Source organism: Zootoca vivipara, chromosome 8, assembly GCF_965207765.1.
Source record: "Zootoca vivipara chromosome 8, rZooViv2.hap1.1, whole genome shotgun sequence".
NCBI classification, from domain to species: Eukaryota; Metazoa; Chordata; class Lepidosauria; order Squamata; family Lacertidae; genus Zootoca; species Zootoca vivipara.
Window position 1 is genome coordinate 61439503 of NC_142591.1, and position 17494 is coordinate 61456996.

At 41.4% G+C, this 17494-nt stretch overlaps 1 protein-coding gene across 1 annotated transcript in view; it reads right to left on the reverse strand.

Annotated features, from left to right (window-relative positions):
• The window catches only part of MMP16 (matrix metallopeptidase 16), a 181452-nt gene that overhangs the window by 7788 nt on the left and 156170 nt on the right, over positions 1-17494 (reverse strand). The window contains exons 8-9 of the mRNA XM_035125050.3: positions 14405-14555; positions 4041-4156 (exon numbers count right to left, since the gene is read on the reverse strand). Of these exons, the coding sequence (XP_034980941.1) occupies positions 4041-4156; positions 14405-14555 (267 nt within the window). The remainder of the gene's footprint in view (positions 1-4040; positions 4157-14404; positions 14556-17494) is intronic.

Consider the following 17494-nt stretch of genomic DNA (forward strand, 5'->3'; position numbering starts at 1 on the left):
ACACAAATGTTTCTCCCCTCCCCCAAAATGAACTAGGAAGCTAAAATGATTAGCGCTATATTAATGAAAGATGTTGTTTAATTGGAAGCAGGTCCTCTGAAGTTTCTCTGCTAAAGCTATCTGGTACAATTTCAAGTCAAATCTTTATCTGAAGAGTAGAAGAGAAATGGTTTCAGGCAAAAATTCATCAGAGTTCTCTGAAAAATAGGTTGTGGGGTTTCTCATTTGCTTGTTTCATTGTCTCTTGATGCAATCACCATGCAGTGATCTTGACTGGGGGGACAATTCACAGCACTGTTCCTTGCAGGCTTCACCAGGCAACTCTCAATACTTAGTTTTCTTTCAACGAGAGCCCAGAGGATTTCTTACATTTAGCCTCGAAGAAACGACATTAACAACGACACAACAAAAAGGCAAAAACGGCTTACTCCTTAATTGTATTGTCTGCCTATGTCTCATGTATCTTAGCTGTTATTTTAGTAACTGAAAACCTATGAAGTTCAGTGTGACCTCAGGGCCACTTCACACATTACAGAAAAAGAATGAATCCCCATGTCTCCTCAGTGAATTTTGCTGAAACATTTCAAGAGAACCCACTCATCTCAAAATGCCTCGGAAACACTCTGCTATGAAGTGCAATTGGTTCAGGTTTCCAGGCATTCATTTACTGTATGTTTTCAGACACACAGGTGCCCTTTACAGAAAATTTACTGACTTGCACTGAAAAATATGGAGGTCAATTTTTTTCCTGTAATGCACAGCTATTTACATGTAAATAAAATGGAAATTATTGCATCCTGAAAGCAAATGCTGGAATCTCCGGGCTAGTTTTTCAGCCCTCTGACTGGGAAGCTGTGAAACTCCATTCACATTCTATCACAGGGGACAACAACATACCCCCCCATTGTTTATGATTCCCCCCCCCCTATGCCATTACTGTGCAAAGTATGAGTGGAGAAGTCCCTGTCCTAAGAGGCTTACAGTCTCATTCAACATAGATAAGACATAGGTGGAAGGAGAGGGAAAAGGCAAGGGTGTCTCATAGAAGAATATGTAGATATTTCAGTTCCACCTACTTAGGCCTATATTTAGGGCTGCTACCTTTGGTCAGGCAAAATACAGGACAGGTTGGGGGGCACAACACTCTTATGACACCAAATCCTGCCCCCCCGGTGGAGGGGGGGGGGTTCCTCACATTCGGCTTCCCACCTCCCTCACCAACTTGGCCCCACTCTTTTGCTTGAGTTGCAGCTCCAGCCTCTCTCTCACCCATGCTGGCAGCAGAAGAGCACAGAGGAGAGGAAAGGGCAGGGCAGGGTGGTGGAGGGGGCCAAGTGGTGGGGCTGAAGAGCAGCACCAGCGAGAGGGAAGGAAGGAAGGAATGGGTGAAGGAGGCCACTTCTTTCCCCTTCTCTCTATTGTCGCTTATGCCAGGCTGCGTTCCTCATCAGCTGCACTGACAGCGATGCAGCCGCCATTTTGGGCCAGCCATCTCTCTCTCTCTCTCTCTCTCTCTCTCTCTCATGCCTGACGGTGTTAAGGGAGGGAGGGGTGCTCCTGGGGTTGGGGGTGATAATACAGTAGATATAGTAGTGGCAAGGACATTGATGATGATGATGATGATGATTTATTTATTTATTTACACCCTGCCCACCTGGCTGGGTTTCCCCAGCCACTCTGGGCGGTTCCCAAGAGAATATTAAAAACATGATAAAACATCAAACATTAAAAACTTCCCAATCAGGGCTGTCTTCAGATGTCTTTTAAAAGTCAGATAGTTGTTTATTTCCTTGACATCTGATGGGAGGGTGTTCCACAGGGCGAGCGCCACTACTGAGAAGACCCTCTGCCTGGTTCCCTGTAACCTCACATCTCGCAGTGATGGAACCGCCAGAAGGCCCTTGGAGCTGGACCTCAGTGTCCAGGTTGAACGCTGGGGGTGGAGATGCTCCTTCATATATACTGACAGGGGGCGAGGAGAAGGGAGATGGGCAGGTTACGCCAACCAATGAATGGGATCTACCCTCTGCCATGTCTGCGTAAACCCTCTCACTCACTCTCCACTGGACCCACCCTCTTCCTGCATATTTTGAGGAGGAACTCAAATATTGGGAAAAAGGTGTCCTGTTTGAAGTCCACACAGGGCAGGGGAAACTTTTGTCCAAATCAGGGAGGGTCATGTTTTCTAAGGATGGGTGGCAACCCTACCTTATATTATAGTGATTTAGAAGGTGTAGCAAAGGCTTTACTTGCATGTCAGTATGATGCACTGAAAATACAGTGGTATTTGGACATCTCAAAAGTCAAACGCTTCAGCTTTCAAACACTGAAAACCCAGAAGTAACTGCTTGGGTTTTTGAACGCCTTTCGGAAACCGAACATGCCACATGGCTTCTGTATTGAGTTTTCCAGACAGAAATGCATGCTTCTGTTTTCGAACGTTTTGGAAGTCAAATGGTCTTCCGGAATGGATTACGTTTGAAAACTGAGGTAACACTGTACTTGTAATATGTCCACAACTTGTACTTGCATGTTTATTGGTTAAATGTAATACATTTAAGGAAGCCAGCTAATACAGCATGAGATTACTCTTATCAGCTCTGATCCACATATAGAGCATATTGGTGTGCAACAACAGCACCATTCACTGCTGTGAATCTGGGAATACTCTCCCCAACCTCATACACACCTTATAGAAGTGAATGAAGTTCTGTATTGACACTGGAGCCCAATTTATTTGAAATGCATATCCAATCCTACCTAGCGCATCAGATACTATATATACTTTAACACGTCTTTATAGAGACATATGTAGTTTTTTATGGCAATAAATATAAGAACACAGTGTTGCACAAACTAGTTTCCTGCTGCAAAAAAAGAAACTTCCGCCCTCACCCACCCAAAATGCTCAGCTCAGGAAAGATTTTCTATTGATGGATGAAACAGACTTAAAGCAAGGAAGTGATTAAGAGTATTCCCGAGAAGAAAATGTTGTCTGCAGAAATTAGATATTTGAGCCAAAGGAAGGAATAAAGATTCTAAACTAGGGGGAAATGCCTCATAATATTTTACAGGGGAGACATGTCCTGAGGGAAGAAGGAAGGGACAAAAAAAAATCCAATCTCTGTTAAATCAATCACATGTGCAGAGCTAGAGGTGAAACTGGTTGCAATCCCATATCTTTATTTCACTCTCAAGACCACATCATCAAATTGTTAAGGGCAGTAATTAATACGCACATAATGATGACTTTCAGCATCAAGAAAAGTCTATGGTGCTTCGTCTTAGTCCAGGGGTTATAGTGGTTACATAAATGTGCAATATAGTTTAGCTATACCTTTGCAATAAATAATTTAGTACTGATGTAAACTTAGGTTCAAAACCACTGGCTCATCCTTGGCTCTTCTTTATTTTGCATCACATAGCAATGGACTTGTGATGACAGTTTGCAATTGTGTGCTTCACAGCACAAAAATAGATTCACCTTGATAAAGCCAATGGGATTTTTTTTTGCACAACACAAGCAAATTATACTCCAGACTAAATCCAGAAGCGGTGAACCAGTGTTTGGAGAATAAGGCTCGAAGTGATAGTGAAACAGCATACACAAGAGATGGACAAACTCTAATAAGAAAACCCCATTCTGGATTAATTTGGAAATGACACTATATTATTGTGATCTGCAGCAAATAGCAGCTCTGGGTGGCAAATTTTCAGTGAGCGAATGACATGGTGAGAAACATATATTTACACTTCCCCTGTTCCACCAACTTGATCTATGAGTCTGAAGAAAGAAGAGGGGATTCCCAATCACTGGATTCAAAGATTAATATGGAAACAATCTGAGAACAAGTAGAATATTAAAAAAATTCAGAAATCCAAAAGCATCTATTTATAGGTGTGTTGACCATGGGGTTACAAAACAGTGTAAATTCAGGTAGCAAAGCACAGCTTGAAAAAGTGAGGTACTTAAAAGATGGTTTGCAGGTCAGGAATATTGTTTTATTAAAGAACAATAACATGCACAAGAAGCTACGCACCATTTTCTTTGTGGACAAAGGCTCCCTGAGGTGATTCCGGGATACCTTTCCAGATTGTGATTGGTTTGGGATAACCAGGATCCATAGTTCTCATATCTTCACTGTACCTCCAGTACCTAATAAACAAAGCTACGAGATTAGAATATGCATTTATGAATGCCTATTTTCAATGTCAGAAAAGAAACACTGAGTGAAATTATGAAACCAGGGCAACAACATCCTTCCTGCTTTAGGTACATTCCCAGGTAACAAAGGTGTTTTATCTGCTTGCCGATTGGACAGTAGATAAAAAGATTTGCCTAGTTTGAAAACCAAATCAACAAGCGCCTTTTGCATAATCAGAACAATTCCGATGCCTAGGGGTTCTACAAAGCCGCACAAGGAGGAACATTATATGCAAAGATCCATAGTAATGTTTCAGTGGAAGTTTTTATCACACACAAGCCATTAAACTCTGAGTTAAGGTTCCCACAGCAATCTTAACTCTTCTCTTATGAATGCTTTACAGGAGTCTTTTGTTACCCAATCATGCAATATGCATTAAATAATTCAATATGCTGAATTCTGTACATGCTAAATCTGCGTACAGAGAAATATTTGCAGTAAAACAAAACAGCAGCAGCAGCAGTGCACAAATTCAGAGTCACTAAGGCTGTAATCCTATGCATATTTACACAGGAGTAAGCCCCACACGGGTGGTTTACACGGGTGGCGCTGTGTAAGCCTAGGGCTTGCCGATCAGAAGGTCAGCGGTTCGAATCCCCGTGACGGGGTGAGCTCCTGTTGCTTGGTCCCTGCTCCTGCCAACCTAGCAGTTTGAAAGCATTTCAAAGAGCAAGTAGATAAATAGGTACCGCTCCAGCGGGAAGGTACAGTGCTTCTGTGTGCTGCTCTGGTTCACCAGAAGCGGCTTAGTCATGCTGGCCTCATGACCCAGAAGCTGTACGCTGGCTCCCTCGGCCAATAAAGCGAGATGAGCACCACAACCTCAGAGTCGTCCGCGACTGAACCTAATGGTCAGGGGTCCCTTTACCTTTAAGCCCCACATAACACATGGACCTTACTTCTGAGTAAAGGGCACAAGATTACACTTCACTACTATTTTAAGGCAAGGTGTTGTCAACATGCTTAAGATGTGAAGTTTTATTTCTCTGTTACGTCTGAATCAGGGAAAGCTGTGAAAGACCCAGAGGGGTATCTGGGTGCAGTGTTAGACTGCATAAGGGGCAATAAAGTGAGTCTGAATCCCGGGAAGATGGAGTCTTGTTGGTTGGGTTGGTTACCAGATTCTGTTTATTCTGTGGGTTGCTTGTGATTGCCTAACCATGTTCTTGCAATGTGTAAGCAGTGCTCAGCACCAAAAGGTAGAGGCAGCCCCATCCAAAGCAAAGTGGGTTACAACTCTGTAGACCACACAAAGGGTCAGTCATGAAGGAAGGGCTAAGCCCAAACTTCTGCCCTATCAGTTCAGGGTTCTTTCAATCCTGCTTATCATGCTTTTTTAAATGGCTTTAAACATGCACCTGCACTTCCACCTCCACTTGCATGACAGTGAGCCTTTCAGAAAACAATTGGGTGCTCTTCCATGTGCATTGAATTGAGCAGCATATCTTATAGAAATTGCTGGGTTTTCCCCATAATATTTCTAAAAAATAAATCTTTATTCTAGAGGCTTCCTCCCAGCAGAAGTTCACTGTGCATGCCAAATATATTTTGTTGTTGATCTGCCCAAGGCTTTTTGTTTTCAAGATTAATCTTAAAATAATGTGCAATGTTTGAGATGAAGTCATTTTAGTTATTAGAAAAAAAGGCTTCTATCCATTCCCTAAAGCATGAATAAAACTCTTTTTTCTTCATGTTTTATGATAGGTGAGAAAATAGGTGGGTGGTCTTTCTGCAGTATTTTCACAGTCAATAAAAATTCACTTTTGGTCACAACCGTGTGTCAGAAATTACATATGAATGAAGAGACACACACAGGAGGGGGGAATGTTTCAAAATAAGAAAGCAGTTTGTATAATTTTCATTGAAAATGGTCATTTGATCCTACACTCAGCAAATGCAATATGCATTAGTCTTCCTCAGGTATTAATCACATCATAACATTACTGGGGAATGCGCCACATTGCTCAACCACCCGTAGACATCTACGCATTGGGTTAGATGTCAGTTCTAAAGAAGCCTGTATGTGAGCTCATCCATAGACTTCTTCACAACAGATGTCCCAGCAGGAGTGTCCCTGATGCTGGGAAACTGGTCAGCAGTTTGGACCCACCTTCCTGGTAACTATAGACTATATTCTTCACATGATTTAGACATGGAGGGTATCTTAAGTTCTCAATTCATCAGAGGTTTAACAAAACAGTCTGAGACATGCTAATTCAGAAGCAAATTTGATTTACTTAAAGGGAATCTGACCAATGACTGAGGTGTTTGGGGGAGTGACTCTTAGTGGTCAGATGCATGGCTCATTTTCTCCAGGAGCTGTGTGCTCCATACTGTGGGCCCAATTTTATGGAACTCCTTTCCAGTTGAGGTCAGCCAAGCCCCCTCCCATTCAAACGTCTAGTCCCTACTGAAGACTTTTATTACAGTAAGTATTTCAAACACCAGGACTGGTGAGATGAGAATGACAGTGAGATTGAACACATTATTGAGAAGAAAAGGAAGGCCTTTCAAATCTGGCAAAGAGATAGAAACTGTGGCACTAAGAAGAAGAAAAACCTATGCCAACACTAAGGCTGAGGTTCAAAGAAGAACCAGAGTACTAAAAATCACCTGGTGGATTAAAAAAAAAAAAAGCTCAAGAGATTCAGCACTTAGCCGACACTCATGATGCACAGAGTTTCTTTAAAGTCACAACGACCACCTATGGACCAATAAATCATGGCATATGCCCCCTATGCTCAACAGACGGTACCACACTTCTAAAAGATAAAGAAGCTATTGCATTACACTGGAAAGAACATTACCAGTATCTCCTTAGTCACAGCTGCTGAGGTCCTCTCAAAAACCCCACAAAAACAAATGAGAGATGAGCTTTCAGTATCTCCAAATCTGGGAGAGCTGTGTACAGCTATTAACCAAATGAAAAACAACAAAGCCAGCGGACCTGATGGGATGCCTTCCGATGTCTTCAAAGTGGGCAGAATTGAACTTACACAACAACTTCACAAGCTCATTGAAAAAATCTGGTAGACAGAGCTGATCCCAGCAGACTTTAGGGATGCCAAAATTATCAATCTCTTTAAAAAAAGGTGAAAGAATGGACTGTGGAAACTATTGAGGCATCTCTCTATTAGCTGCAGGCAGCAAAATTCTTGCAAGGATCTTAGCAAACTGTCTTTTAACTATATCTGAGGCTAGACTTCCTGAATCCCAAAATGGTTTTCGACCTTCTAGGGGGACAGTGGACATGATTTTCACCACTCAACAGCTTCAAGAAAAATGCAGAGAGCAAAAGCAACCCCTGTATATGGCGTTTATTGACCTGCTAAGGCTTTCGACACTGTAAATAGTAATGCCCTGTGGACTGTCCTTCTGAAAATTGGCTGCCCAGATAAATTTGTGAACATCCTCCAGCTCCTCCATGATAATACGACAGCAACAATCACAGATAACAATAGCTCTCAAAATGAACCAAAGTGTCTTATAACTCCCCAACGGGGTAGAAATCATATATCAAACAGATGTGAAAGTTCTTTAACTTGAGTAGCAAAGAGTAAGGTTATCGTAACTTCCATCATCAAGCTTCAATATGCTGATGACAACATAGTGTGTGCACATTCAGAGGATGACTTCGAAACCATCCTAAATATCTTCACAGAAGCTTACAAAAAGCTTGGCCTATCACCCAACATCCAAAAAACCAAAGTGCTACACCAACTAGCACAAAACAACCCCTCTGCAGCACCACAAATCCAACATAACATTGTAACACTGGAAAATGTTGATCACTTCTACCTGGGTAGCTATCTTTCCACAAGGGCTGACATTGATGCTGAAATCCAGCATTGCCTGAGCTCTGCGAATGCAGCTTTCTCCCAATTGAAGTGAAGAGTGTTTGAGGACTAGGACATTATCAGGGAAAGCAAAATGCTTGTTTACAAAGCTATTGTACTACCAACCTTACACTTGTGAAACATGGACCACTTATAAATGTCATCTCTAACTCCTCAAAAGATTCCATCAACGATCTCTCTGAAAAAAAATTGCATATCACTTGGGAAGACAGGCGAACTAATGCCAGTTTACTGGAAAAAGCAAAGATCATCAGTGTCGAAGCAATGATTCTTCAACATCAACTTCGTTGGACTGGTCATGTTGTGTGGATGCCTGATTGTTGTTGTTGTTGTTTAGTCGTTTAGTCGTGTCCGACTCTTCGTGACCCCATGGACCATAGCACGCCAGGCGCTCCTGTCTTGCACTGCCTCCCGTAGTTTGGTCAAACTCATGTTCGTAGCTTCGAGAACACTGTCCAACCATCTTGTCCTCTGTCGTCCCCTTCTCCTAGTGCCCTCAATCTTTCCCAACATCAGGGTCTTTTCCAAGGATTCTTCTCTTCTCATGAGGTGGCCAAAGTATTGGAGCCTCAGCTTCACGATCTGTCCTTCCAGGGAGCACTCAGGGCTGATTTCCTTAAGAATGGATAGGTTTGATCTTCTAGCAGTCCATGGGACTCTCAAGAGTCTCCTCCAGCACCATAATTCAAAAGCATCAATTCTTCGGCGATCAGCCTTCTTTATGGTCCAGCTCTCACTTCCATACATCACTACTGGGAAAACCATAGCTTTAACTATACAGACCTTTGTCGGCAAGGTGATGTCTCTGCTTTTTAAGATGCTGTCTAGGTTTGTCATTGCTTTTCTCCCAAGAAGCAGGCGTCTTTTAATTTCGTGACTGCTGTCACCATCTGCAGTGATCAAGGAGCCCAAGAAAGTAAAATCTCTCACTGCCTCCATTTCTTCCCCTTCTATTTGCCAGGAGGTGATGGGACCAGTGGCCATGATCTTGGTTTTTTTGATGTTGAGCTTCAGACCATATTTTGCGCTCTCCTCTTTCACCCTCATTAAAAGGTTCTTTAATTCCTCCTCGCTTTCTGCCATCAAGGTTGTGTCATCTGCATATCTGAGGTTGTTGATATTTCTTCCGGCAATCTTAATTCCTGCTTGGGATTCATCTAGTCCAGCCTTTCGCATGATGAATTCTGCATATAAGTTAAATAAGCAGGGAGACAATATACAACCTTGTCGTACTCCTTTCCCAATTTTGAACCAATCAGTTGTTCCATATCCAGTTCTAACTGTAGCTTCTTGTCCCACATAGAGATTTCTCAGGAGACAGATGAGGTGATCAGGCACTCCCATTTCTTTAAGAACTTGCCATAGTTTGCTGTGGTTGACACAGTCAAAGGATGCCTGATTATCGTCCTCCAAAACAACTACTCTATTCCAAACTTAAAAATGGAAAGCATAATGCTGGTGGTCAACAAAAGAGGTTTAAATACCCTTTCAAGGCAAATCTTAAAAAAATATAGTATAAATACAGGTACTGACAACTGGGAAGTACTGGGCTTTGAAGACACTCAAACTCAGGATGAAAGGGAGAAACGTGCTAAGAGGAAGGCACATTTGGCAAACCCTCACCTTGATCAACTCCCACCCAGAAACCAATGTCCCCACTGTGGAATGATGTAGGGATCCAGAATTGGCCTCCACAGTCACTTACGGACTCACTGTTAAAACCGTGTTCATGGAAGACAATCTTACTCAGCTACAACTGATTGCCAAAGAAGATTCCAGTAGGTATTTTAACTGAATTCTGTTTTTATAGTTTTAATCTTTATTGTGTTGAGTTACCTGTGTATTATTCGATTTAAGCACTATATAAATGCGCCAAAATTATATTATATGGAGGAGGGTATTTATTGTTTTTGTTTTGCTCCTGTTTTTATTATATAATTTATGTTTTTATCTTGTATGTTTACATTGTCAACCATCCTAAGATGAAGGGTAGTATAAAAAAACTGAATAAATAAATAATAATAATAATAATAATAATAATAATAATAATAATAAAATAAATAAATGTATAAACCAAATCAAACACAGAGCTTAATTCTCAGGATTTTTTTTTAAGAGGAAGGGTGCACAGAATCTTCCTGCAAATAGATTAAAATCACTCAACAAATGAAGTCCATCTTTCCATATACAGAAAAAGAGATTCACTAGTGGCAAAATTCAAAAATAAAATGGGTTTGATCACCATGGCCTCCAATTACAAAGCTGCAAGTGAGTTCAGAAACAGGGGAATGAGGGGAAGAGAGCCAACTAGTTGTTTGTTTGTTTGTTTGTTTAAAAACACACAAACCAACAGGTTCTAATCACAGTGGCATTCAAGCAAAGTATAGATAAAGCCCTATGACAGTGTCTTGCACAGCTCTAGCAAATTTAACTGAGTTCTGCAGTGCAAACCCCACTTCGTGGGATTAATTCAAGATTGTACTCAATAGAAAAATCAGCACAGATTCAGCCAGCATGGTTGTGTACTTTTCTATTCATAGCACTTCCTTGGGACTTCCTCATTCATGTGTACATTCTCCTTGTGGCACATTTTTCTCCTAAGAGGACTACAGTACTATATTTTCACGGTCTTAGCAGGCAGGCCATTTTGCTCCTTTGACTTTGGCATCACCTCTCGCCTGTCTCTTTCATGCCTGACAACCTCATTGCTACTAAAGAAGCAACGGTGGGTTGTCCTAATTCAGAAAGAAAACCGTAATAGGCTTATTCATGCAATTAAAACCAGCAGGAGGATTCAACTCTAACATTACATTAAGAAGAGGGAAAAAAGGTGATATAAACAATATTGTACTGTGAAGCTTAGTGGGATATGGGCTTATTCTCACTGGTGGTCAATATCCTGTAATAGCTCAATTATCTTGGCATGGCTCATGTTCTTCAATCTTCTTCTTACATACTGTATTGCATTTATGTCCTGCTGAGGCTCATTATGCTTGTTACAGTTCTAAGTACCAGCCTCTCCATCAGCAGAAGTTTCCTTTGATAGTTCTCTCTAGGTTGATTTTTTTAAAAGTATATTGCTCAAGCTAATAGTATTTTAGGAAGACCTTGACTTGGCGTAGCTGCCTTTGGCAATAAACCTACTATACAAAACCTCAATTGAATAAAACTTGCAGAATGTGTAAGTCACAAATGCAGAAACGGGATTCCAACCATTGCCATGGTCCCAAGAACATGCAGGCCGAAAACTGTTGCCCAGGGATAAACTTTTAAAAATAACAAATCTCCCCTTCTGCAAGAGACAAATTGCAGTATAGGACAGGTTTTGTTCACAGTAGATGCTGATTGCAATATGTTTGAAATTAAACATACTTTTCAGGTGTCAAGATATTGCCTGCTTCTTCTCCCAAGGCTGGTACGCAGATAAGAAGACTCCATTTATAAAAGTGATTGTGGCAGTCTTCATAATATAGACTTATATAGCTCAGAAAGGCAAACAAAATTAGCAGCACAGTTGGGGAAAAGATTTAAACAGCATGAGTGCTTGCAGGGATGCAACTGAGAGTCTCACGCACTCCACAGAGCTCCTACTGCCTATGGTGCCCAGTAAAATTGTTGGTGCTATATTCTTCTCTGTCTCTCTTTCTTTTTATCTTTATTTCTTATTTCTTTATTTCTTGTGTTTTCTCTTTCACATTTTCCTTCTATCCACTCTACATTTGCCTGTGTTTTATCTTTCCAGAAATGCACAGGAAGGTGATGGATGGAATGTGAAAGATCCTGTATGGGAGAAGGAAGGGAAGCTACCAATTGACTGCTGGGAAGGCCATACCCATTTGTGTGAAACAAGCGTTAAGTTCTACCTCTGCTAGAGAGCATTGTATTTTTTTCCTCTTCTCCTCTTTCTATTTTTTCCTTTTACGTTATTTTCTTTTTTTCATTTTCATCTAGATTAATCTGTTTTTATTGTATTTTATGCTGAAAAGTGTGTGTGTGTGTGTGTGTGTGTGTGTGTATATATATATATATATATATATATATATATATATATATATATGGGAGAGGCTGTGGGAGGTTGACATGAACTTCATGGCCTGCTCCACGATAAAAGAAAATAGGATGAAAATGCTTTACTGTTGGTATATCACTCCAGAAAAATTATCTAAGATCTATAAAAAGAAATCAAATTTATGTTGAAAATGTAAGCAGGAAGTGGGAACCTTTTACCATGCATGGTGGGGATGCAAAATCATAAAACAATTCTGGAATGAGATATACAAAGAGTTGAAAAAATTGTTTAAGATCTCATTTATTAAAAAAAAACCAGAGCCTTTTCTGTTAGGGATAATATCAAACGACGTACCCAGAGATAAGAAAAATGTATTTCTATACGCGACGGCAGCGGCCAGATTGTTGATTGCGAAAAATTGGAAGGGGGAGAAAACACCATCATTATTAGAATGGAGAATTATATCTGGCGAGTTTATAGAAAAGGCAAAAATGACAGCAAGCATCAGAGGCCGTTCAAATCAGAAACTAATAAAGGAATGGGAAGGTGTGCAGGAATACATGAAGAAATATTGCTTTGGAATGGATATATTGATGGATAAGGTGTAAAAGGTGCAGGGGACTAGAAGATAAGATTAATAAAATGAATTGGAAGATAAATAAATGATAAATTAAACACAACTAAAGGATAAAAAGAAGGATATTGAGATCACAAATGGGTGAGAAGGAGTGGGAAGGGGGTGGGGATGTATAAATTTATTGGTGTAAATTTCCTGTGATGATATCGGAATTTTGAATTTTTGTATTTGATTGTGTGTCTTTGGTAATGTGAGGTTTGTGTATGATTTGTAATGTGTGTTTCGACACACAACAACAACAACAACAACAACAACAACAACAATGGGAAATCTAGTTACACACATAGGGTTCATTCCCTGAATTGCATATATACACAATGTTACTCAATATACTGAAGTGTTTCCAAGTGGATTGGAGTATCAGAGGAAAGCCCACACCTATTTACAGCTGCACAGCTGTGACTTGACCATGAAGGAAATGAGGGAAAGTCCTTTCTCCTGTGATTTCTATAAGCATCTAGGCAACAGGAGTTGCACTTTGGTCAGTGCTACACATTCAGGAGCTCCAAATCACACACAGAGCTTCCAAATAAGCAAGGACATCTCAGTGTTAAGGTAGCTCCATACATATCTCCCTTGTGAAAAGTTGAAATCATTGAGATACTATCATAGTAGAAAACATGGAGCTAGGCAGAAAAATCTTTAGGTGGTGCCAGGGTCTCCTTACGACAGATGACTTCCCATCACCTTTAGGGTCCAAGGGGGAATTGATTTATGCCCCTGTACTAGACATTCTGCACTCTGCTAATCTTTCTGCAGAAGGACAAAACACTAGGACCAGTCTTCGCCACAGCTTCATCTTGGTCCAAAATAAGGCAGCAGGAAGTTGGGGAGACAGAGCAGCAGGGAACTGGAGCAAGGAAGAGCTAAATCTCCTTCCTCTTCAATCAGTGCTTGTTTGCCATGTTGGTGTAAACCCTGCTTAACTACCAAGAGCACTGAGGATTAAAACAATGCATTAACAAAAGTCATAGTTCATTTTAGAAGCATCAATGCACAACACTTGCTTCGCACAAATAACAGAATAATAATAATAATAATAATAATTTATACCCCGCCCATCTGGCTGGGTTTCCCCAGCCACACTGGGTGGCTTCCAACAGAATATTAAAATAATCTAAATAAAGCTAAACTGCTCTGAGAGTACGAAGCAGATTGTAGGTCTTTCGTCATCCCCCATTTCTGTCGCCAAACACATACTGAAATTGTAACACATTGTTTTCAGTGTCGTGACCCTAAGTACTTTTGTGCTAGGATTTCAAAAGTACGAGCACAGAAGTGAAGGGAGATAGAAAAATACGCAGAGTCATTGAAAACTTTCAGCACCTAGGTCCCTGAAGTTATTTGACACCACCTGTAAGATGTATATAAAACAATTAATTGCAGGCTAATTGAAAATAAATGACAAATGAATGTGTACAGTAGAACCCGAAAACTCAGAGACTTGCTACCCTTGACAGAGAAGATTTATAATAGTTGGGCAAACACAAAAGATGTGGGTCTTAACCAGTGTGGAAGCATACATATAAAGCCTTGAAATAGGCTGTATGAAGTAAACAGTGAACCCAACACTAAAAATTCCATGTGTGTAATATTTTTCACAAGGCCATTAGAAAACAAAGGAACACGACCAGTCATACACAAACGCTATGAAAAAAACAGGTTGATTAGTCCCTTCCAGGATGAATATACCAACCTATCTCCTTTGAAGAAGTAGGTTTTCCCAACGTCTTCCCACCAAATTGCTGAATCAATACCATGAGGTGGAATCCCACTGCCCAATGTTATCAAATCGTGAGGATATCCTGGCTGGAGAGTAGTGTCCTTGAAGACCCAGAACTTGTTACCTGAGAGCAGAGGGGAGGGAGAAAGATCCACATTAGCTTCTCGTGCTATCATTTGTTGATACATGCATCCAACAGGCTCTTTCCCCTGAACTCTCCCCAAGAAATATGTAAGACCTTAATTAGAAAACAGAACACCATGCAGGTATCAATATATAAACCAATATCCAAACATTGGCTGTCATTCCTCGGAACTCCAAGTATGCTGCAGAATCCAAAATTCCAAACGGAGCAGGCTGCCACAATTTGTGCTGTGGCTCACCAAGCTGAATGCAGCTCGTCAACCATGAATGGTGGCCCACCAAGAGACCTAATATGCTGGGTTGTAGTGAGCTGATGATTCATGGCTACTGGGCTGCTTTCGGTAGGTCATGAGATGTGGCCTGCTGTATTTGAATTCTGCAGCATTTTATGAGCTGCCATGGAGTGGAAGGCTTTGTATGTGGTAAGATCAAGAAATGCCCAAGTTTAGCAAGCTGCATGGGCTACAGAAGCTGATGTTGTAGTTCCTTAGAAGCAGGCTGTCAATTTGTAGTGCAGACACCCTTAGGCATAGAAGCTAATGGGAAAGTGGATACATTTCTCAACACCAATCATTTTAGAAAATGACATGTACAAAAATGGGAAGCCATATCCTTTCTTGTGCTTAACCAAGTATCCAGGCAGACTTGCCTCATGTACACATATCGGCCCTTAGGCACTGTTTTTGTTACAAACATTTTTAAAGGAAACTTTACTTCACCCCAAAGATTGAGGATCAAGTCTGCGCTAGAGCCACTGTGATGGAAAAACCAGAGAGCTGTTTCACAGTTTGTTTTATAGATATCCCTCAGTGGCATTAAATAAGGGAAGTCTTAAAGAGTAATAAGAGGATGCAAAGGGGGGGGGGGAGAGAATCAGGAAATAGTTTGGTTTCTTCGGCCCGTATCTTTGAGACTTACAGCATCTCCTTTTGTCACATTTGTAATTAGGAAATGGGATATGGTTTCAATCCTTCCCATACTCAACTTGTGAACTAAATCTTTCATCAGCTCCTTTGCAACTGCTTAACAATCCGCTTTCAAGCATGAGAATGCTCCTACTCCTGTATTTCAGATACATTCTCCTTATTCAAGAAAACATCCACATCATTCTGTTGCCTCCCCAATATGCATCACTAGCAGTTGGGGTCATTACAGCTTATCTGGATGGCAGTTGGGTAGGGCAGAGTGGTGGTGAGGTTGGGACCATGAAGACACACCAGTGGCAGGACGCAAGAGGTTCTGCCGGTGTGTCTTCGTAGCCCCAACCTCACTGCCCCACCCAGTGCCATCCAGGGTAAGCTACAGAGAGCAGCACTGTGGCTCTGTTCGACCACACGAATGTGGCATACTGATATGCACCAATGTTTTGACACTCTCCTCCCTAATGGAACACATTCAAGATATTCAGGATCCATTCAGGTGTTTTAAAACTGCATTCATAGAGAAGGGACGATGATGCACGTGCTGGTTCTATCTCAAACCTTGTCACAATGAGTGGAGAGAACTGAAGGGGGATTGTAAGTGTGTTTGTCTGAACGTAAATACGATCCCTGTGATCGGGAACACTGCGTGAACGGGATTTTCAATCACAAGGAGGATTGCAATTATTCTGCCCAACATATTTATGACCCAATGAATCCAGCCCAGAGACCAGTGCCTCCTCAATAAGCACCACTGCTGTCACAGGGGTGATGGCGGCTACTCTAGAGTAACGACTCTCCGACACGCTGCCTTTTCATGCTTTTATTATGTGCAGACTATTTACAGTGCAGAAGCTGTACAACAGACATGTTCTCAGTCTGGGTCAGTACTCCGGAATGGTGATTCCTGCGTCTTTTTCCAACAAAGTAGTCTGGGAATCCCCAATCTCCTCCCCCGTTTCTTCATGCGCAGCTCCGGAACTGGAGGGAGAGGTCTTCTAGCCGTATTTTCCTGCCTCCCCTTTTCCCTCTCCCTTCCTTCCTCTCCCGGTCGGCGCAGGGGCTCTGTGACCCTGTCAGAGCCCTGCCCTCTACTTCCTGTTTCCCCGCTAGACTCATCCCCTTCCCCGCTCCCGCTTGTGCTCGGGGAAGAACTGGTTGTCACGATGGGAGGGGGTAGTCTATAGCTCCTGTCCCTCACAACTGCCCTCTCTCCCTTTGTGTCCATGTGTGGGCCACTGTTGGCTTTCAGGTTCACGGCACCAGACTATATTGCTTCATGGTACACAAGTTGCACAGAGCTGTCTTACACTGTGCGACCATTTATTTAAGCAAGGCATTGTTTCCTGAATGATAACTACAAAAGTACCTAACATTGCATAGGCAAATGGAACTACGAGTTATATTTGCCTGTCAGATCCTACCCAGCTGATACCTTTCCCTCTGATATTTAGGACTAAACAAGTTTAAACTCTAGAAGCTATCTGGATATATGTTATTTGAGTCTCTTGGGCAATGGCAACAGTAATTATTTATATGCAAGGTTTCTATTGGTTTCAGACCGATGGAGATGTATTATGCATTCAGGAGATGACGGGCTTATACTGCCACAGCTGTCATAATTATTTGTAGCATGCATCGTATATAACAAACTCAAGATTTACATGACTGCAGGTTTTCTTTGAGAGAGAAAGTTTATTTTCTGATTCTTCAGCTCAAGGAGTTAGATGAGAAAGCACCTGGATTTCAGATGGAGAAGGAGGTCAGAGAGCTGTACATTTCAGGATTTCAGCAAAGAAACAGAACGAGAGCCTTCAAACTGAGAAGTGAATACTGTACTGAAAAGGAATTTAAGATAAGGAGGAGGCAAATATATATATATCAAGTTGAAAAATTTACCTGTGGGGGTCAGTTCCAATGCTATCACCCTTTGTGGTGGGCATTGAATGACAGTTTAGTTAGGTGGGTGCTGAACAAGGCAGGCCATAATATTTGTATT